Source organism: Pleurodeles waltl, chromosome 11 (genome assembly GCF_031143425.1).
Source record: "Pleurodeles waltl isolate 20211129_DDA chromosome 11, aPleWal1.hap1.20221129, whole genome shotgun sequence".
NCBI lineage: Eukaryota > Metazoa > Chordata > Amphibia > Caudata > Salamandridae > Pleurodeles > Pleurodeles waltl.
In genome coordinates, this window is record NC_090450.1 from 951,227,305 (window position 1) to 951,250,603 (window position 23,299).

A 23,299-nucleotide genomic window follows, 5' to 3' on the forward strand; every position below is an offset into this window, starting at 1 on the left:
TTGTGAGGCATTGAAAAAGCTACGAATAGTTGTTTTGATTTTCTAAAACTTTTTGTCCTGTCAATGTAATACATGAGAGCTCTTGTAACATCCAGTGTATGGAGAGCTTTTTCAGATCTGTAGGTAATTGTACGTAGCTGCTATAGCTATTACTTGATTATAAGCAGTGGGATCTTCAGGGGGAGATAGCCTTGCTGGATTTAAGTCTGGGTCATCAGACAAATTGGGATGAGGATCATAAAGATCCCATGAGTCTACATCCTGTGGACATCACTTAAGTCATGCCTATGAGGTGGTGATGATGATGTTTGTGGAGAGAACTGTGTGGAATATGTAGGTGAGGGTGGAGGTGGTGGGGTAGGAGGAAGTAAGGGAGAATGTGGTGGCACTCTTCGGTCCCGGAGAGTCTTGTTTATTCGAAAAGATCTACAGGCATCGCAAGTCTATTCTCTGTGTTCCAGAGGCAGACAAAGATTACATACCAAGCGTTGGTCAGTGTAGGGAAACATGGAGTGACACAGAGGAGCAGACCCGAAATGGAGTTTGTTCCATCAGCCTATCATTCTTCAACTAAAGTCTGTCGAAGTAAGCCCAAAAAGGGTGTGGATGCCCCTAAGGGAGTGAAATCAACCCCGGTGATATAAACGGGATTGACTATAAAATACAGAAAATGCAATCAAAGACTATACTGATGTTAAAAGGAAGGTAGAATTGAGTTCAGAAGATACCGAACCAGGGTTCACTGGATCGAGAAGAAACACGTCCGAACCTGACGGTGGAGAGAAAACAATCTAACAAAGGACTTGATGCCCATGCGCAGTATCAGCGAGAATAGGAGTCTCTTGATCTTGTGACTGGAAAATATTCTTAGAATATTCTTTGAACAAAAACAACTTGTATCCGAGCACAACTCTAGATGGCGGACTTATGCAAAGCATATGTATCGACAGCTACACATGCCATCAAACAGATAGTTACCGAAGGTAAGCAACTTGTTCTTCTGATGGATACATCTAACTGCAGATTTCTCACTTTGCAAATACTTACCACAGCAGTACCATCCTTAAGAAGGTGGATCTGTGAACCGGCTCAAACCAAAAAGTCCTGCAGGACCAAAGGAACAAGGGGGGTTATTCTAACTTTGGAGGAGGTGTTAATCCGTCCCAAAAGTGACGGAAAAGTGACGGATTTACCACCAGCCGTATTACGAGTCCATTATATCCTATGGAACTCGTAATATGGCTGGTGGTATATCCGTCACTTTACCGTCACTTTTGGGACGGATTAACACTCCTCCAAAGTTAGAATAACCCCCAAAATGTCCCTCTCAACAAACCTGACTGTCACAACAGCAGTGCTTTGTGAACAATAATCACGCAACTGCTTGACAAATGTTCAAGACAGGCACTGTCTGTTTTTGTACTGACTTACCCTTCTTTTGCTTAGGAGAACCCTACAAAGAGCTGATCATCCAGCCAAAGTTCTTTGATGCGATCTACATAAAACCTTAGTACCCTTTTTAGGGTCTCTCCTGCTCCTTATAGGGATAAAGAATGGTGAAAGAGTGATAGCGTGCTTCACGTGAAATAGAGTAACTACTTTCTGTAGAAAAGAAGCTTGGGTCCTCACAGCAACTTATCTAGAAGGAATGTTGTAGGAGGTGGTTTGACAGAAAGAGCCTGCAACTTGTTCAGACACCTAGCCAGATGTTACGGTGGTAAGAGACACAGCTTTCAGTGTCAGAAGTCTTAGTGGACAACTATGCAGTGGTTCAAAAGGCGTGCACATCAAAAAAGTGAGAACTAAGTTCAAGTTCGACTCTGGCACCACAAACAGCATTGGCGAAAACAAATGTTGCAAACCTTTAAAAAATTTCATCACAACAGGTGACAAAAAAAGAAGGTTGATGAGCCAAAAAAAAAAATCCAAAACTAAAAAAAAAGTTTATAGAATCGACAAATTGCCTTCAACGGTGCCCAAAGCATGTCCTTGCTGGGCCAGGAAGAAAACAAAGAAAACAAACAATACAACTTCAGACAACTTTGCCTGAAGAGGATTAAACAGTTAGGTGTCGCACCAAGCAATAAATGTCCCAACAACTGGCGTACACAGATTTGGGAGAGGAACGTCTTGCTTCCAAATGGATATCAACAACCTCAGGAGAAAGGTCAAAGGAGGTCCGTTCAATGTCCGTCCGTACTGAAGCAGTACCTTGATCGGAGGGCAAATCCTCATTCCAGGAGTTCCCAATAGTACACACTCCTGATCGAGTCTGCAGCCAATAGGATGACTTGGGCCCTGTCATATCTGATCTGCTTCAGAATGCAGGATAGGAGAGGCAGCAGCTTGAAGGCATGCAGGAGTCATGAGCTCCACTCTAAATGGAATGCATCTCTAAGAGACTGCTTTCTTTGAAACTCCACAGCGCAGAAGTTCTGACATAGTTATGGTGGTGGTGGTGGTGGTGAAAATATCAAGGCAGGGTTCACCCTACTGATGGGAGATGCCTTGAGCCAGGTGCCGGTGTAAAAGCCATTTGTGGTCTGCTAAATATCGGTGGATGAGTTTGTCAGTCCTGGTCTTTAGCGATCCTACCAGGTGGATCACCAGCAGAGAGAATTCCTGGCAGTCCAGTCACTTCCACAGGTGTAAGCCTTGAACTGGACCCAAGACTCCATACCAACCTGCTTGTTGCAGTAGCACGTGGAGATGGTGCTGTCCGTAAGCACCTGCACCAGCCCTCCTCTAATGGTGGGCATGAAGGCATTCAACAACAGTCAATAGTAGTGTAGGATATTGGTTATGAAAAGCAGATGGTGTAGAGCAACCTATTAACTGGTGTTCCTGAACATGGTTTCGCTCTTGTGTCCATAAGGGCATTCATAAGGATATGGGCATCATTAATCGCCCAGAGAGGTTTGGTAGGTGCTTAACCACCTGGGGGCACCTCTATCAAAACACTGGTCTTCATCTCCATACTGAGTAGTTGTAGGTCCAGTACAGTGGTTCCCAAACTTTTTCGACCAGTGGCTCCCTTGACCTACTGGGAATTGGTCGCCGGCTCCCCATTATGTTACTTTTCTTGGCAGCTGGTGGGATGTGATGTAAGCCCGGCATCCGGAGTACTTCCATTTTTCTCCATGAAAATAATTGGGATGAAGCCGCTAAAGGTATTATAATCATAGATGTAATCCTATCCTATCCACTGCGGGCCCTATGGAGTATTAACGACTGATTGGGGACACTGGGTTCCTGGAGAAGTAAAGAGTTACTACACTGTGACGCAGTGCTCTTTAAAGGGGTGTGCCTTTAGCTCGTTCCTGAGCACGGTTTGTGAGACCCTGACAGATACACAAAGGTTGTTTCAGATCCTGGGTACAATGTTAGAGAAGGTCTGTGTCTGCTGTCTAGTTTGTTCTTTTTTGCACATTATTGCCTTAAGTCTGATGATACCAGGCTGTCCTTGTATCCTTGGCAGTGTGGTCCTTGAGACGGAGTTTCGTGCCCAGGGTGAATCCAACTAACTTGGTGTTGTATGAAAGTCGGGGTCTGAATTGGCCCCAGTTCATGCCGCTGACTCAGGTTTGGACTAGTTGTTACTTTTTTTCATGGCAAATTATAGCCCATTACGGGCGGAGAGTCAGATCAATGCTGAACATCCAATTCTGAATGAGGGCCAGGCATTGCTTGTGGTGTAGAATGCATGGAGTAGAGGACACTTTCAAGTAATTTGAAACCTGCCCCAGCAGTGCCCTGTTTGTGCTAGATTATAGCACTGATCTCTCACTGCGGTGTACCCGTACAACCCCAGAGACATACATGAACACACGCTCCCTACTGCCACTAATGATCACACCTAATTCCTGTTAATCCCCCACGAAGGAAATGCAGTAAATACAAATAATGTGTTCACTGAGAGCTGAAGATCAACTCGTATTCATACAAACTGTGCCCCTTATTGTAAACACATAAATGAGCTACATACACATCAGTGCATAGATGTGCATGTCGTAAACTATATACCTTGGTGTACAAATGTACTTGCAATAAGATGAGCTTTGCATTGGGGTTCTTGGACTAATAAGGCAAAGGTTTACCTTCCACCGTGCTTCTTGTGTGGAACAACCAAAAGCTTACTCTAAATATCAGTTTCCCTACCAAGTCCCATCAACTGCACTGGTTAAACGTAGAGATTGATGATCAGTCAAAAGCCATGTCTAATAGGTTAAAGCTCCATGCCTCGAGCTATGCTATATATTACAAGTGCATTAAGGAACAATCTGATTTCCTTTAAGGTAACAGCACTCTACTTCACAACTGCACATCATCTTGTTTGAGCACATTTGGTAAGCCACTAATTGTACAAAGACATGTGTGTGTGCGCCTTAAACTGGAAAGCTTGCAGAGTTCACATCAAAAGGATTGCATTAGTGACTGTGTGAGATGGGACGTTTGAACTGGGCAGCGACATCAAGAAAGAAATGCGGACTAGACAATGCAAGGGCCCAGGTGCTGCGGGCCATTTGCAGAATCAACAGCTTAGTTCATGCAAAAAAAAGGAAACCTCTTTAACCAGGTTTTCTTCTATAAATTGTTAAGCCATGCCAAACAAACATATACCTGACCCAAACCGATCTAAAGAATAAATTGGATCACAAGCATAACCAGCATTTTCACAGGAAACCATTGGTGCGGTTTTGATTAAGTTGAGAATTACAGTTTTTGGCTCGAGTGCCCAGAGAAAACAAAACAGGTGGTGAACGTGTTGTGTTTCCCAAACTGTGTACTTGATGCATGGCACACCAGGTGAGTTTTGACAGTGCACAGGGGTGCCGTGGCTCACAGACTGAGAACCACTGGAACTGTGGATCCGCTGCTCTCTGCATAACAACCCCGAAGCAAAGTTTCTCAGTACTTTTGATTTAACATTAGAGTACTGGCAAAATGGTCCGACCCCTGGAGAAAAAGAAAGAGCAGTATTCTTGACCCAGATGGACATTACCATTACCAGTTCACTGTTATGCCATTTGGTTTAAAGAAAGCCTCTGCCACCTTCCAAAGGTTGGTGAATAAAGTCCTTACTGGGTTGGAAGTCTTTAGAACAGCATATTATGATGAAATTGCTGTCTTTAGATCCAGTTGGCAGGCTCACCTGATCCACCTTGGCAAGGTCCTTGAAGCTCTGCAAAGTGCAGGCTTTACTATCAAGGCAAGCAAGGGCCAGATAGTGCAAGGCAAGGTTGTATGCTTGGGCCGCATTGACAATTCTGGACCTGGAAGCTCCAACCATCCAGAACCAAGTCAGGGCATTGCTTGACTTGACTGGGTACTACAGGAGGTTTGGTGTATGGTACCATTGTGGGACCCCTCACAGAACAGGCCTCCAAAAAGATGCCAAAGAAAGTAAACTGGACAGTGAGCTGTCAAAAAGATTTTGACACTCAGAAGGACGCAATGTGCTCTGCACCCATTCTAACAGCTCCTGATTATTCTAAGAAGTTCATAGTGCAGACAGATGCCTCTAAACATGGGATAGGAGCGGTCCTATCCCAAATCAATGATGATGGCCATGACCAACCTGTTGCTTTCATTAGCAGGAGGTTACTGCCCAGACAGCAGCCTTGGAGTGCCTTTTAGAGGGAAGTATTTGCTTTTGTCTGGTCCCTAAAAAAGATGAGACCATACCTGTTTGGTTCTCACTTCCATTTTCAAACTGATCACAGGCCTCTCAGATGGCTGATGCAAATGAAAGGTAAACGTAAATGGTACTCCTCGTATCTGGACATGGGCAACAAAGAGGGTCCCCAAGGGCTGCAGTATGTACTGTGCCACCCTCAGGGACCCCTCACCTAGCATATGCAGACTGCCATTGCAGGCTGCATGCCTTGGTACTGCGAAAATGAGAAAATGTAACATGGCACACCCAGCCTGTGTGCCCCGTTGTTTAACGCTGTGTGCAACATATATAGGTCACCCCTAGAGCAGGCCTTACACAGCGAAGGAAGGATGCATTAAATTACATGTGAGGGCATATATGGAAAAGCAGATGTGTCCCTGCTATGTCTTTGTCGATTCTTAAGACATAGTGACTGAGCAGGGAAGCCATCTAAAGTACATGTGCTGGACACGAGTTCCCCAGGCACATGATGGTTTCACTGAAAATAGGGATGTTTGGTATCAAACATCTCATATTAATAAACCCTCACTGATGCCAGTGAAGGACTTAGTAATACATGGACCCAGAGGGAACCTTAGAAGAACCCCTCTGAAAACCTACCAACTACCTGTGTAGGGAAGGACTAGCTTTAACCAGCCTGCTATCACCAAAGAGGATTCTGCACCCTAGGGTGAGAGCCTTTGCTCTTGGGAGGTCAGAGACAAAGCCTGCTCTGGGCGAGGTGTTTACACATCCCATCCAACAGGATAACCTGCAAATCTGCATTCCCGAGCAGAGGGCTTCAAAGAAGCTTACCACCCTTGGTATGTAGATATGGCCTCACTCAAAGGAGAGATGCTGGCCCCCCACCACAGGGCCCATTTGGCACCTGGACAGGTGGGAAATTTAGTATTTAGAGAGGTGTGCCCACCCCTCAGGTCCGTCCCATCCCTAAGTTGAGCTGTCTAATGTGGACACAACATTCAGAAATCTACCATCTTAGCGTTGGCAGATTTAGGATCTCTAGGACAGAGTTATGCTCCCCTTCCCACAGGAAGTAGCTATATAGGGGATGTAGTGACCCCAGGGTTAAATAGCCCACTGATTACTTACATACAGTCCCTGAAACGCCCCTAAATTCATTATTTGGGGGAGCCCCCGGCACCACAAAATCAGATCCCTGCTGACCTGAAGACGAATGACACTCCAGAGACACAAATGGCAAGAACTGAAGATCTGTGAAGGACTCTGTGCCAACCCTTCTAGCCCGTCTGCGGATTTCAACAATTGCGAGAAAGACGCTTAATATTCCAGCTGTTGAAACTTCCAAAAGACCGAAAAGACTGCCTTCACCCCAGCACACACAACTCTCGTGGTGTAGTGGAGCTACTCCCCTGCATCCTTGCAGGCACCCAAGGACCACTGAAGAGGACTGTGGACCACCAAAACAGCCACTGGACAGCATCACTGCACCCAAATCTCACCTGCCCTTCTTGAAGTGAGACAACTGTGCTTACCTGGTCCCCAGCCTCTCCAGAGACTAAGTCCATTGTGGGTTTCCCCACTGCGACCTCCACTCCGATGCCTGCAGTCTCTTTGTGCAGGCCCCACTAAACTGTGACCGCAACCCAGACGGTCCACTGCACCTCTGCACCCAGGCACCCTAGACAAAGAGAAGAGGACCACTGGTGTCTCTGCCTCTTCCAGACTCATGATACTTGATCACACTTGTTGGTTCACCTAGACAGGTTCCCCAGTCCATTCCTGCAGACTGTTTCGGCGGGCCCTTCACTGCAACTGCCACAGGTGATTGACGTCAGACGATCCAAGAACCCTCTTCATCCAGACGCCCCCGACCGAGAAGAGGACCACTGGTGTCCCATTGTCCCAGAGTATCGCAGGACATCAGTCAACTTGGTGGTTCACCCAAACTGGACGCCCAGTCCTAACCTACAGCCTCTTTTCAACCGGACCAATACCCCCTCAACTAACATTGGGAATCCGACACCATGCTGCACCTCTGCACCCGGTCGCTGGGTGTGACCTGTTGGTGTGGTTCTGACCCTTGCCCAATACTTACCTAAGTCCAGGAGATTGGTCCCATAAGTCACTGTACTATACCTTAATGCAATACTTGTTTTTCTCTCCATAGGGTAATCCTGTAGCTTCCAACAATTGTATTGTGTCGATTTTTCAAAACTAAAGGTTTTTCCAGCAAAACGTACTTACCTGATAGTATTGATTCTGGTGCCCAATAACTTTGTAAATTGGTGTGACTCTCCTTCTTGAGTTGTGTGTCTCATTTATTGACTGCGTGTGAATTTGCAGATGTATAACACTACTTTGATAAGCCTAAAGCTGTTCGACCACACTACCCCTAGAAGGCCACCTTGGGATTGCTAGAGCAAGCCCCTCTCCACTAGTAAGGGAACCCCTGGAACTCTCTGCACAATATATCTCATTTTGAAATATCATTTAAAAAGCCAGCTTTCTACACAAACCTGATCTTTGGTACCACCTTGAGTATCTTTCCCATTTCGCCATATAACATTTTCTAGTTGTTGGCCTTCTTGTCTCTCTTAGAACTGCCATTGTTTTTTCCAGCAATTCTAGATGATCATACTCTACGTCTTCAGGAGCCATGCTCTCAACTTTAGCCAGACTGGCTCCAGATGGGGCACTCTCCTCCCTTGCACTGACTTTGGTCATTTTTTAATGCTGCCCTGTGCCATGTGCATTAGTTCTGAGTACCATGTCTGTCTTGCCCAATGTGGGGCAATAACTATTAGCTTCACCTTGTTGTGATTGCATGTGTTGATTACCCTGTGCAACAGAGGAATCAGGGAAAAAGCATAAGCAGATTTTTCTGACCAATTTATTAACAGGGCATTCCCCAGAGAGTGGTGGTCTGGGTGTCTAGACGCAAAGTATTGGCATTTGCTTGTGTTCTGAATAAGTCTACTTCTGGTATTCGCCACCATTCAAAGATCTGTTTGAGTACTTTTATACTGCTTCTTGCTCCTTCTAAACACCTCTGACCTTGAGAGAGCACATATGTGCTCCCAAACCCATATGTGAGGGTGTCTGTAGTAATGGTCACTGTTGGACTGTTGGTCCTGTAAAAGGTGTTCCTGTTGTAAAATGTGTTATGTTCCACCATGCCATCCGTTCCTGTATTAGTGTGACAACCGCTAGATCCTCCTAACTCCCTGTGGCTTGTGACCATTGTGTTTGTAGCCATTCTTGGATTGGTCTAATGTGAAGTCTTGCATGTGGGATAAGAGGTACACATGATGACATTTTTCCCATTATGTTCCCCACTGTCAGAGACTGTTCATTCTGCTATCGGTGAGATTCTTGCAGAATGGGTGTGATCCTCTTTTCGCAGGGATAAGCCTCTGATCTACTGTGTTCATTTTGCTCCTAGAAATATATTTTCTTGTTCTGGTTTTGTGGAGGATTTTTCTGTGTTTATTGAAAATCCTAGTTTGGATAGTGTAGATACCACTCTTTGTACATCTGTTTTGCATTTTCTTGAAGACTTTGCTCTTGTAAGAGAGTCGTCTAGGTAAGGATAAACATGAATCCTCTGCCTTCTCAAATATGCTGCTACTGCTGCTAGGCATTTTGTGAAAACTCTTGGCACAGACTTTATGCCGAAAGCCAGTACCTTGAATTGGTTATGTTTTTTGTTCATAACAAACCATAAATATTTGTTGTGTCTGTGATTCATTGGGATGTGCAGGTATGCATCTTTTAGATATAATGTTACCAATTAGTCTCCACTTTGTAGTGGCAGAATGACCTCTTGTAGAGTTGTCATTTTTAATTTTTGTGTTTTTAGAAATTTGTTTATGAACCTTAGGTCCAGAATTGGCTGCAGACTTCCGTCTGGTTTTGGAATCATGAAATATGCCGAGTAGTTTCCCTGGCTGATCTTGCTTTTGGGGACTCTCTATTGCTTCTTTTCCCAATAATTCCTCTACTTCCTTGATAAGGCATGATGTTTCTTCCACTGAAAGTGTTCTTTTCTTTGGTCCCCTCACAGGTGGCGTCTTTATTAATTCAATGCAATATCTGAATTTTACGATGTTCAAAATCTAATTGTTTGACGTTATCTTCCTCCACTCGTGAAGAAAGCATTTTATTCTCCCTCCCACTGGTGTTGGTTGTGAAGCCCTGCAAAGTCACTTTCCTGAGGAAGTTGCTCCTGCTCTGTGTAGCTGAATGCTTGTCCACGTAAAGGCTGGCATGTTTGAGGCTGACATTGCTATTGTTGAGTTGATGACTGTGTTGGGATGTGCTTTGGAACCCCTGATGAGAAGATGTCGCATGACAACTTCCTTCCCCTGATGGTCTTCTGCTGATCGATGTTCGTCTCCTAAAGTTTCCTCCAAACTCTAAGGCCCCCATGGACTTAGCAGTTTCATGGTTTGTCTTTCTTTAGCTGTTGAAGAGTCTCATCCACTGCACTTCGAAATAACTGAACTCCATTAAATGGTGCATTAAATATGTTAGTCTGAACTTCTGGCTTGAATCCTGAAATTCTTAGCCAAGCATGGCATCTAAGGATTGTTCCTGCCATCATTTGGCAATTTGGCATGTCCGCTGCATCCAGCACTGATTTAAGGCAAGCATTTGCAATATTCTTCCCCTCCTTTGAGAGGGCTGCTGCTCTTTTTCAATACTGTTCAGGCTGATGTTTCATTACTTCCCCCGGTCCTGATGCTGCTAGGATATTTGTCCTTTTTCTAGTCATGGAAGCAATAATGGACTCTGATGGCCCTCTGCCTTTAATATAAGCATGGTCTGTGGAAGAGTGCCTATATTCCTTTTCTGTCCTTGGTGCTATTCCTCTACATGCTCCAGGTTCTTTGAATGCTTCTCTCCCCTGATCCAGGATGCTGGGAAGCATGGACAAAAACTGGAATTTTGTCTAGAAAGGTAGAAGGGTTTCCAAGAGGAAGCAGGATTGTGAGACGTCTTCCTCTAGTTGCCCACCAATTTGTCTGTAGCCTTTTTGATGATTTGACCTTACAAGGAAATATCCTCAGGAGGCGATGGACTAAATGGGCATGTGTCTACTTGCCTCTTCAGGAGAGTTTGTCTCAACATACTGCCGTTCTGTCTCAGCATATTCTGAGCCCTCATATTCTTGGAACACGGACACATCCATGCTCTCTGCTCCTTCTTCTTCAAAAAAATACTGCTGTTCTTTTTTTCTTCCTTGAATTCTGGAGTTAAAGGTGGTTCTAACTCTTCAAACTCCTTGCTGCTCCTTCTGTGCTGGAGGCTTTTTTGGGTTTCTGAACTCCTGTAGTGAGGCACTGAATTCTTTTTTCTTATGCAGAAGAGTTGCCATCTCTGCCTCGAGACGCCTCCTTTTCTCTTTGATCGCGGCAGATCATTCTATCGTTCTTCAGCGTCAAACCTTTTCTTTTCAAAGTTGAAGTGTCTTTCGATGGTGTATCAGTCACCAACTTTTTGTGCGTCTTCCCTCCGTTTGTTTCTTTCGTTCGTAAAAACGTCTCAACTTCGATTGTCTCTCGACGTCTTATTCTTTTCTTTCACTCCAGCCCCTGCAGTATCTTTGCACTGGGACCTCGAGAGGTTCTTTCAAGGTATGCTTGCTTTTGGTTGGCAATTTCCTCAGCGCAGATGCAGCTTTCTGTGTTTTTAACTCTATGGTCAAGGTTTCCCTACCATATGTTTTCTTGGGTATGCCTGTTGTGTCTTCTCCCTCAACTTTCAGTGTTCAGAAATTCGCAGCTCCACATCCGAGCTTTCTTCCTCCACCCCTTTGGTGATATTGTTGTCATTGTCACTTGAGAGACCTAGATCTTTCAGGGATGGTGCTTGCTTCTGGCCTTGGATGGTGTAGTGGACCTGCCTCAGTTTCTGCCTTGCCTTTAAAGTTTTCACCCTGAACCAAGTGCATGCCTCACAGACCTCACTTTGGTGGCAGGCAAAGGTTACACACCTGCTGCTGGTCTTTCTGAGCGAATTTGTGATGGCACTTGGTGCAGAATTGGAAAGGGGTCTTCTCCATCAAGTGGATCATGGAGCCCCCTGTCGGGGCATTCTTTAGACACTCTTGACGAACCCTCGGAGGGTTGGAGTTCTCAGCTGTACCTCTTTCAGTAGTCTTCGGTGTTGTTCTTCCAGAATTCCACAACAAACTTCAAAATAACTTCATCTTTTTTCAGCAATCTAGGGATCTTTCAGCTATGTATCCAGACCCAATTGTGGTAAAAAAAGAACCTGAACATGGTGACCACGAGAGGAGCTTCCAGGGAGGGCGTATGACTTCACAGGAAGTTGGGCAAGATACCAAATGGTGGATTCGTCAGTGCCTAACAAAAAACAAAGAAGGGCTACTACTACCAGGGGAAAATTCCGGACCCAACCACTAGATGGCAGAATAATACACAGCCTGCGAATCCACAAAAAGATTCACGTTGCAAAACACACGATTAATAACTAGAATTCAGAATAATCATTTGATCAGTGTGTCTAGCAAACATATATTTGGAAATGTTAGGACCGAAATACTAAAGTTCTGTTACAAGTATGCTTTTTAAGACAAGGGGCTGAATCTTAAATCAAATCTTAGACCCTTATGGACAGACAATGAATGAATTTTCACAGAAGTGAGATTCGGTCCATATTTGCAAAGCCTAAAACTCAAGTGCACTGGTGCATTTTTTATCAGCTGACATTGTATGATCTCTAGCAGTGCAGCAGCATTCACTGAATGCACTGTTATAATCCAACTTGGATTTAATCAAGGCTATAAAAATGATTTTGTGACTTGCTAGAGGTAAATTACAAAACATCCTTTTGAGCTGGCTCCTTTCAAACCAGTAGTATTTACTCAATTTATCAAATTTAGAGGAGAAATTCATGCTACAGTCCTGTATGAGAAGGCTTTTTGATGCGACTAGCAGATTCCATGGAGACACCTACAAACTGGGTGGTGGTGGAGAGAGGAGTTGGTACACATGTATTTTAATACCAAAAGCATCACACCTCCTTTAGAGGCATGATGTTTGAGGTCAGTGAGACTTAGCCAATCTGGAGTTTTGATGAGACTTGTGTTTAGGGTCTCACAGTTGTCCAAAGATCCAGCTATTTAAAGGTAGACCTAGGTATCTCTGGCCTAGAAGTGGAATAGTAATCCCTCACAGAAAATCAGATTGAAAAGTAGCCATAAATAAACGTTAAATAAAATGAGCAATCATACAGAGCCCTGTGGCAAGCCAAAATCAATGGTTAGGACAAACTAAAAAAGGGAACCAAGCTTGAGACAGTGGTACCTTCCTTTAACAACGATGCACACCATATTGGTGCTTGCTTGGAGACTCCAGCAGCATCCATCAGTCACAATACCAGTAAGGACTGAATGACTGTATCAAATGCTGCTGATGGATTCAACATAATTGATCCCGCCATCAAAGGTAGCAAGTAAGTCACCCTAGACTTTTACCAGAGCTGTCTCAGTGTTGTGACTAGGTCTAAATCCTATCTCAACACAAAATAACCCCGGAAGGAACATTTTAACAAAGAGTTTGCCAACTGTCAGTGAGTGGTATATCTAGTATTTACACACTATAGTGCGTGAAATAACCAAGAGTGTATTGCTATTATATTTCAGTGAGGGGCACTGAATGCAATACACAAGGAGCATCATCTTCCTGTTTGTGATTTGGAGAGGACTTCATCAATGGTTTGAAACTGCAATTGGAAACCATTGATCATATACTGACACCAGAAAGAGGACGATACCTGATTTACAAAGGGGAAGCTGTTCCTGAGGGTCATTTTCACCTTTGGGAACTGCAACACAGGCCTTATGGGTAGAAGGCTATGCTCAAGATGACTAACGCCTGCTGTCTTAAAAGCAGGATTTTCTTTTAAAGCAGCACTAGTCTCTTTATTCGATACAAGCTGCTTTGAAAACACGTTTCCCATATGAGAGAATGGATATGCTGGGCAGCAGGTCTTCTGTCCCTTGCAGGCTTCCATTCCTGCATTTACAACAGTCACAAGAGGTCTCAAATTGAAACCTGCCCAATTAACATTAAGCAGGTAGGTTGTTTTGCGACCCCTCTCCCCTCACACCCCCATGAAAGTACAATAACCCAAGTTGCTTCACAATCTGCATTCCTACTCACAACGTATTTGGTGTGCAAACTGCACATGAATGGGAATGGTACATCAGGGTCTTAATCCTAACTGCAAAAGTAGTGCCCTCTCCAGATAGGCATATTAGATTTATAGGCCTTTCACTGACGTTGCTCCCAAGAATTTAGCAGGAGTACCTTAGAAGAGAACATAATGCCAGCTGAGCACATCTTTTGTTGTAAAACAACATATTAAATATTCTGGACATACTGGGCAGATAACTCCAACATTTGGGGCTTATTGTTGATGTTTATGGCTTTTTCCTGTTCACTACTGCCATGACAGCAATGGTGGTCTCCAACAGAAATAAAAGCAGAATTGGAAGGCTCAACCTAAACAAGGTCGGTCTGCTGAGCTCTTAGATACCTCAGCCCTGTGGCATATAGGCCATGAGCAAAGGGCTTCTGACAGCTAAACTCGATGAGAGACTGCCTCCATAAAACAATAAATCTAAATGAAATGGGGGAAGGTGAGTTGGGAGGAAGTAGCACGCGTGGATTTTGGTAGATACCCTGCTCTGCCGGACTTTAAATGACTAGTTAATAGTTGGGGTGAAAACTTCAACAAGCTTTACAAAGCTAAACTAAAAACAGATTAACATAGAAATAAAACAGAATGTAAAGTAGCAGACTCATTTCATCATCATGAAAGATTGATGATAGCTCATTTGTAGGCCTGCAGATTAAAGCATCATGTCATACATGTCCGCCACTCCATTAACTGGTATCCATGGCAACTCCTGCAAGGATTGCCACTTTTCAGCAAGTGATTCAGGGAGCAAGGTTACCTCCAAAGCTTCCATGGCCAGCTCTGGTGGGTTATGGTAATGAACCTTCTTGGGGTAGCGGGCGGCCTCTTCATGAAGATAGTGTCCTGCCATTTTGTAGTGTTGAAGGTAAACCTTAGGAGGCTGTTTCTGCTTCTCTGCAATCTTCCCTAGCATATAATGAATCAACCATTCCTCCTCGTCTCCGTCGCCTTCACAATGGGACGCAGAGGTGAAGCACTGCCTGGATGTCTCTAGCATGCCATCCCGCCGCTCCTCCATCTGCAAAGAAGGAAGAAAAGACAGATGATTTTTTCTCTGTAAGAGGGAAATAGTTTAAAACAGTCTAAAATTACCAAGCAATAAACATGATTTGATGCTCCATCAGAACTGTCAAGGTTGTGGCACATCTGAGACTATCCATTTCAAAATCCTCAATGTTCTCCCATACAATTTGTAACAGAAACAATCAGGCACAGATGAAACCAAAATCTTCTGTTCGGCAGTGAGCCAGATGGAATTGCCCACTAATATTGTTTCTCACGTAGCTCATCAGCATAAAAAAATTCCAAGCAAAGTTTACTAGTCATTTTAAGAGTAATCCTGCAGTCTGGGACCAGACAAACTTCAGCAACGTCTAGGAACTGCACATGAATCTCAGTTGAATGAACTAGACTTTCTATACCTTGTAGCATAAATTGGAGGTAGCTACAACTCTGTGGTTACATTAGAGGGGGACAGGAAGTATGTGTTCTGTTGGTAACAAACCTTTCATTTTCTTAACTCTTCCCTGAAATCTGACACATTCACATTTTACATCCTGTTTATCTTTCCCAACCTGTAGTTCTGCTTTCTTATACAATATCTATCTAGAGTTTCTAAATTGCAAACTATGATTCTCAGCTTCCCCTACAATAAATAAATGAAGAAGACTACCATCTGATGGCTGTCCATATTTGTAAAATCTTTACAGTTACGGGACAGACATCAACAAACACCACCAGAGGTATGTCTCAGAAAGAAGTCTTTGGCAAATAAACAACATATTAGTGATTTGTCCCCAAGGCACTGAAGGAAACAACACACTGTTAGTTCTTGATTGTGGACTTCTATTCCCTAACAATGTCACCAAAGATTATGTTCCTTGGGGTTGATGATGGTGAAGCCATGGTAAAAACTACACCACTAAAATGCCAAAAGTGAAAGCAAGAAGTTTCACAAAACCCAGTACTGCTTGCCCCTAAACATGTACATGCATGCTTGTTTATCTATGTATATAAAGGGATTTTTATACCTAGCTAGGAAATATAGATTCTCTGGTATACCTCCAAAAATGAGCATGCTACTTCTGATAGTCTCCTGCAGAGTAATTAACCATGGATAATGATGTCACTATTTTATTCTTGAGAGATGCTGGGACAGAGAAAAAGATGGATTGTTTTTAGCCATGGTGTCTTGTGCAGGTGGATAAAGAAAATATCTAATAAGTGGGGCCATGTGACTTCCCATTCACGGATTCAGTACTGGTGCTTCACAAGAGAAGTATAATGTCTCCATCATAATCCCACTCAGTGAATCGTATACCACTGCAGTACCCACCATGGTGTGGGGGCTATGGTATAATGTAAATAGTTAAATAAAAAATAAAAAAAAACACTTATGGCAGTCTGCCCATCAACCCTAGTGCCAGATCCCAAGAGCTAAAGTCAAGATTTGCTCAGAATATTATCTGGCCCCTGGTCAAGAATAACAATTTGCCAGATGAAAAGATGAAAGTATCAGAAGCCAATTTTAACTTCAAGGTCTTCTGTATTGTTTAATAATGTTTTCAGTTCAGTAAAAAAGCAAAGACCTTCTGACATCCGGCTTATGAAGATTGTTCTTGACAGTGCAAGGTTTAGGAATAATGCAGATACAATGACTGGTTACTATAAAAACGTGTAACCATCAAAGGGAAATAGCAGAAATTCATCCAAAGGATTTCAATCACTCAGTGAACATTTTGCTGCACACAAAAAGAAAAGCCTTAATATCAGTGAACAACAAATCACTTACCTCAAAAAACATCCTTTCTGGCAGATACTCTAACCGCTGATTCTTCATTAAATTCCCTTCTGCAGACTGATTTCTTTTTACCATCTAAAAAGGTCCCTAATTAGGGATCTGTACAATGGTACCAATAATTGTTTTGTGCTCCGAGACTGAGGGTGTGGAAACAGTCAAGCAATAAACTGACACTGATGGGCAGGGATGTTGCTCATCAACTAATGCTAAATTGTCCAGATTTAAATATGTGCAGATTAAAGCCTGGGTGCATGGGGAACCGGAGGCCGGGTGTTCCACGACTTGGGAGAGGGAAATCACAGGCCCACAGTGTGAAAAAAAAAAAAAGAGGTCTCAAAGTGGTAATGGATTCTCATACAAGCTGAAGATGCATCTTCTCCACCCTCTACAGAGGGATGGGATCTAGTTGTTCCTGCCCTAGACCTTCTTCATCACTGGAGGGCCTCTATGAAGATTCTTTGGTCTGTGGTTAAACCTGCCCCCTTGTGGCGGAACCACCTGTTCACTGTGTAATGGGCATACTGGACTCCCATAAGGTTTACTAAAACAGCCATCCAAGGAAAGAGCAACTGCCCGAAGTGTGACTTAGAGGGAGCTGATGATATCCATCTTTGGTGGCAGTGTTCTGGGATACATACTTTTTGGGAACTAGTGGGCAAATTGATCCTATCTATTACAAATCGGCGTAATGAGATAACACTACCAATGGTTGTATTTGTGCTATACGAGGTTGCTAAGAGGAGTTTATCCGATAGATTGGAGAGATCTCTGAGGCATCTCTTTTTTTTATTTGGTTTTGATAGCCTGGCGGGAAATATGCATTAAGTGGATCTCTAGCTTCCCCCCCACTCATAGAGACTGGCTGTTGGCAGTGAAGTGAATCTCTGACTTAGATTGTAGTAACAGTTCGGATAGGTGCCTTAGAATGTGGGAACCCTTTTTGGCTCACTGGCAGCGCATACCTACGATATATAGAGGTTTGGTATATCTTATGGGATTGCATCAAACCCACAAAGGAGATCACAGACAAGAACCCACTGAAATTTAGGATATTAGGGGCACCACTACACATACATGTGATATACCTAACCTACACCACACTGCAAATTAATGGTTAGTCCCAAGGGAGAAGTGGCAAAGGGTCCTTGGAAAATTAGAGAATGATGATCAGGAAACAGCATGAAGATATCCAGGGGAAGTGGTCATCAGAGCGGGATGTCGACTGTTATAATTAAAACTTCTCCATAGCGCATATTACACTAGGACCAGACTATGCCATGGAACGGACCCTGGATGATCGGTGTCTGAGGGGCTGTAACTCAAGGGAACTCTCCTACATATGATATGAGAACGCCTGAGACTCCTGGACTTTTGAACAGAGCACACTGAAGAGTTTCCCAAGACTTATACGGCACCTTGAAGCTTACTTCTCAGGTGGGGGCACTATAGATTTTAAGGGAGCAAACATTTGATTGATATTCCTCCCTCTTTTTCAATGTGGCACTGATGGTGACCAGGCAAGACATCGTACAATGTTGGGGGCTGGCAGAGACCCCCAACTATGCAGGTGTGGGAGTCTAATCAGATATTTAAAGCAAGGGGGTGCCCCAAGATGTTCACTAATGTATGGAAACCATGGAAAGGAATTCAAACTGGGGAATGAAAACAGGTGGAAGGCATTCTGAAGGAACTGGAGACTGAACAGTGGTTGGCGGCAGCTGTGGTTGATGTAGAAATGGACTCCAAAGAGATATGATAAGGAGAATGTAATATGGGGGATTCTGGGAAATTACAAGGTGAATTTGGATGTGATTGTAGAACGAGTACGCTGGCTAATGGAAGGGGGTATTATTATCTGTGTTGTAAAAACTGATTTAAAAAACAAATTTGGCTGCCACTATAGGCTCTGGAACTTGGTCCCCACCGTGTCCTAAGACTTTTTTTTATTGAAAAGATCATGAGAGGGTAAGCTAGGGTAGGGACAAAGTGACCACCAGGCAGCTGAACAAACAGAGGTGGTCCACACCTTCCCTCAGAGGAGATTAAAAGGGCCATTCAAACAGAGTCAAACAATTTTTCCGCATCTAATACCAGAGTAGTGCTGCCTCTGCAAACTCCTTTCTCTAGGCTAGGCAGCCAGTCTGGTCTATCTGTACGGCATAAAGCCCAACTGGTCAGCAGCCACTATTGTGTGGATGACCTGCAGGAGTCAATTAGCTAGTGACTTTGCTAGCACTGTCATATCATTATTGAGCAGTGAGATTGGCCTGTATGACACATCGACCTGGCGACTTACCAGTCTTGTGGATGAGTGTGATGGTCGCCTGCTGAAACTCCTTGGGCAACTCACATAAAGTGATTTTACCACTTTGCTCTTGATGCATTTAAATATTTCTGGTGGGAAGCTGTTCGGGCCTAGAGCTTTTCCCCTCTTAACCAACAATATATCCGCTGCTAATTCCCCCTGTGTATGACCTCCTCAAAGAGTTTCCTCTCCTCCCTTCCCAACTAGTTGATCAGCAAGTCCCTAATGAAGGATGCAGGCCGACTGCCCCATTGAGCCGTCAGTGTGTCGCATACACAGGTTTTTCACAAAAAACATGCAAAGTCCTGTACAATTTCCTTATTGGTTCTTGCCGATTGTGCCTCCCTCATCGTATAACGGCTGTATCCACCTCTGTGCCTCAGAGCCAGGCCAATAGTTTCCCAGCTTTGTTTTCCACCTCATTCAGTTTAAAAAGTTTGGCCCTATATAAAGGAAGCACCTCTTGCATAGCCAGATTCCTATATTCCTCACTGGTTTTCTCTATCTATGCTGCTAGATCTGCATCTGGGAATTCCACCAGTTGTGTTTCCCATGTCAGTAATTTCTCAGCCAACTGCCTACACTCCCCCTCTTTCCATTTTCCAAAGGTGTAGGAAGTTAATTGTCCTCTAACTACTATTTTGTATGTTTCCCACAGTGTGAATTCTGATGTGGCCATTCCCGCATTTTCCTTAAAATAGTTTTGTTGCTTCTTGTATGAAATCTCACGTCCCACAGTTAGTCAATTCCCAGGAGTTCAGTTTCCATCCCGCTGTTGGTCTGAATGTAGGGTGACCCAGGCTCAGGACTGCAGCCGAGTGGTCCCAAACGCCCTTCAGAAGAAACCCTTCAGAAGAAACCTGTCCTGATTGGAGTAAGAAATAATCCAGGTAAAAGACAGATCGCATCTGGTTGGATGCATATGAGTCCTGCCGGGTACATGAATGTAAGGGTCTTGAGGGTCTACCAAGCCTAATGCAGTGATAAAAGTCTGTAATATGGTGTCGTCCCTTGGACATCCCCCTAGCCACATGACCCTGGCCAGGTCTGTGCAAAGAAGTAGGTTAAACTCTCCTCCATCCCAAAGAACGCCTATGGTACAGTAGCAAGCCATTATTCCAATTTTACCAACCCGTCCAATTGTAGCCCCAGAGGGACGTATCAGGATGCCACTATCAACAACTTTCCCTACCAAAGGCCCCGCACCTCCACCCAGCAGCCCTGTGCGTCCGACCAAGTTGCAGATACCTGAAAAGGTAGGGTGTGGCGCATTAGTATCCCCACTCCCCTTGAACCTGCTGTGAAGCCTGCATGCCCTAGTGCTTTGTATCCCACCAGTCCTAAAAAGAGCATACAATCAGCTTCTTACTGGGGGTGGCTTGGCAAGCCAACATAGCAGCTGCACTTTAGCAGAGCTCCGCCGCTTGCCCCAAATCAGACAATATCCTAACTGACCGCAACGGCTCTGACGACTCCGGGTCTGTCGAGACAGAGCTGTAGATCAGGGGCAGGACGAGCCTGGTCTAAATTGGAGCGGCAGACCTCCATTACTGCACTGTGAATGGGGCGACACCTGCCGCGGGCCTGCCTGACTCCAAGATGGTGGTCAACGCATGAGGGGCTTTGACCCGTGATTGCTGGAGCAGAGACGATGGACCAATATACGCTCCCTGCCCTGGCGGAAGGGGGTAGAGGCTAGAGCAGCTGGCTCACCCCTGGAGACAACACCTCTCCCACATCTTGAAGCCATCCTTAAGGTGAACCTAGACTCACAAGGGGCAGTGGAAAATAAAGTAGACAAACTTTGAGTGGATCTCTCGCTGATCAGCAGGACCTACGAGGCGTGACCGAGGCGGTGAAGCGTATCTCAACAGCAGAAGATGATCTGGCCCTCCTTAAACGCCAGGTTTCGACCCTCACATAATCAACGGCAGATCTACAAGAGTGCAGAAGATGCGGAGAACCGGGCTCGGCGCAACAACTTGCGGCTGGTGGGCCTTCCGGAGGCCTTACATGTACCGGACCTGGCAGTGGCACTTGAGGAGTGGTTCCGAGCCTGGATGCCGTCAGGAAAGCTGTCTACCAACTTTGTTATAGAGTGAGCACATCACTCATTGGCGCCTTTGCCTCCTGTTGATGCACCCTCCCGGGTATGTCATTCTGCAGGTCCTGAACTTTAGGGACAGGGATACAATACTGCGGGAAGCCAAGACTCAGACAGACCTAAGACACCAGAACTCTAAGGTCATGATTTTCCTAGACTACTCCATGGAGGATTTAATGCAGGTTCTTTGAGGCAGTTAATAAGAAACTTAGAATGCTGAACCTCCGCTATATGCTACTTCCCCCCCGCCTCAAAGTGATGTTTCAATCTACAACCTACTTTTTTGATACCCTAGAGCAGGCCTGGGACTGGACGGCACAGAGACGAGACTTGTTACCAGTGACACGGGGAGTAGATGCGGGGCTGGAGACAAAGGACCCTGGTGGGAGCCCCCTCCCGGCGATTGTGCGGAGGAAGCGCTCCTGATCGCGATGAGCCTGGACGACACCAGAGGAGTGAAGGGGGAGCACCGATGCTTACCTGGCTAACGATCTGCAGGAGGAACATGCTCTGGGTGCCGATTTGATAGCCACTCCGGCACTGTTTGCATAGACGGAGACGATTCCGACCTCTCCGGAGTGAACAGGAGGTTGTGGGGTGATCCCTGTGTATGGGACCTGAATGGCAGTGCCTGGTGTCTGCTGGGGCGCAGAGCCCGGTAGGGGTGGCAGCCCAGACGATTGCGCCGCATCAAATCCTACTACTAGCCGGGATCAAGTGGCACATCCAGAATTAAGGCACAGCCAGAATGGAAGGACCCCACCCTTGACTTTTTACTTGCTAGTTAGCAATGTGTTGGGGTAGGGTGACATATGCTTCAAGGGGCGAAGTGTAGGGTAGGGAGAGTTGGGGGGAGGTTGGGTTGTTGATATGAGTTGTTCTCACTCTTGTTCTTCTAACAGTTTCTGTTTTAGGCTTATTACATCTACAGTAAGTGCTGTGTGCAAACGTACGTGGTCCTTGGGTGACTTGGAGGGGCCAGCGCGCAGAGCGAAACAGGTTGGCAATAGGGCATTGGGCGCACCTAACTCTACCTAACATGCCAGCACTATGTTCAAGATATTATCTTGGAACGTCAATGGTCTGTTAGATCGTATTAGGAGATCCGTAGTGCTGCGATATATCAAGAGATGCCACCCGGAAATTGTCCTCTTAAAGGAGACCTACCTGGCTGGGACCCAATGTATGTTTCTTGGGCGTTTTGGGTATGACCGGGTGTTACATGCCGGATTTTCCAGGGGATCTAGAAGGGTGGTGCTAAAGCTCCATAGGTCGCTGCCCCGATTGGTGACCCGGGTCCATGCTGACCCTTAGGGGAGATATATCGGTTTGGAGGGACGCCTAGCCGGCAGGCAGATTAACTTGATTTCGTGCTATGCACCCACAGCTCCTCAGGTCCACCATCACCGAATTATGTAGCTTGCTGTTGTCCCTCCCGCAGGGCGCCACAGTCGTTGGGTGGGAGGGGGACTTTAATGCGGTCCTGGACCCACTTCGGGATACTTCAGCCGACCTCTGTCCAGGCAGACGGGCGGGTCGTCATGTCTTGTGGTGTGGGCAGAGTCGCTAGGCCTGTGATATGCCTGGCAGGTGTGGCACCCGCAGACGAGGTCATTCACCATCAATCGGCAGCGCACCACACGGAGAAGGGGATTGACCCGATATGGCTTCCACCACTAGGCCTCTTAGCCCTGGCTTCTGTGCAAATATTGGCCCGCTGGATCTCAGACCATAAGCCGATCTTGATGGACTGGGGGAGTCCTTTGCAGACCTGATGACCGATGTGGCGATTTAGTGGCTGGTACTTGAAAGACCCTGATTGAGCTGAATATGTCGACCAACAAATTGATCTCTACTTTAAAGATAACGAAGGTTCGGTGACCTCGGCGGGGATCCTATGGGCTGCCAGCAAGCCCTTCTGGAGGGGGGGGGGTCACTAAGGAATACGTCAGACAGCAGGAGGCCAAGCAATCAGAGAGAATAACTGAGCTGGAGGGTGTTCTGGTGGACCTGGAAGGCCGAGCTCAACAGACCAGGGACAGGGTAACAGAGGAACGGTTGGTGCTCTTACAAGCGGAGATTAAGTAAATATCACTTGCAGATGCCAGGCTGTGCTGACAGGTCTCAACCCAGAGAGTCTACAAGTCAGGGACAAGGCTGGGAAGTTGCTGTATTGGTTGGCGACCTGAGATGTCTCGGCCCAGGTGGTACCCCTCATTA

The 23,299-nt window shown here is 45.3% G+C and overlaps 1 protein-coding gene across 6 annotated transcripts in view; it reads right to left on the minus strand.

Annotated features, from left to right (window-relative positions):
- The window catches only part of CABIN1 (calcineurin binding protein 1), a 1,028,293-nt gene that overhangs the window by 581,026 nt on the left and 423,968 nt on the right, over window positions 1-23,299 (minus strand). For all 6 annotated transcript variants that reach the window (XM_069215153.1, XM_069215155.1, XM_069215154.1 and 3 more), the window contains exon 24: window positions 14,628-14,888. In XM_069215153.1, coding sequence (XP_069071254.1) covers window positions 14,628-14,888 — 261 coding nt within the window. The remainder of the gene's footprint in view (window positions 1-14,627; window positions 14,889-23,299) is intronic.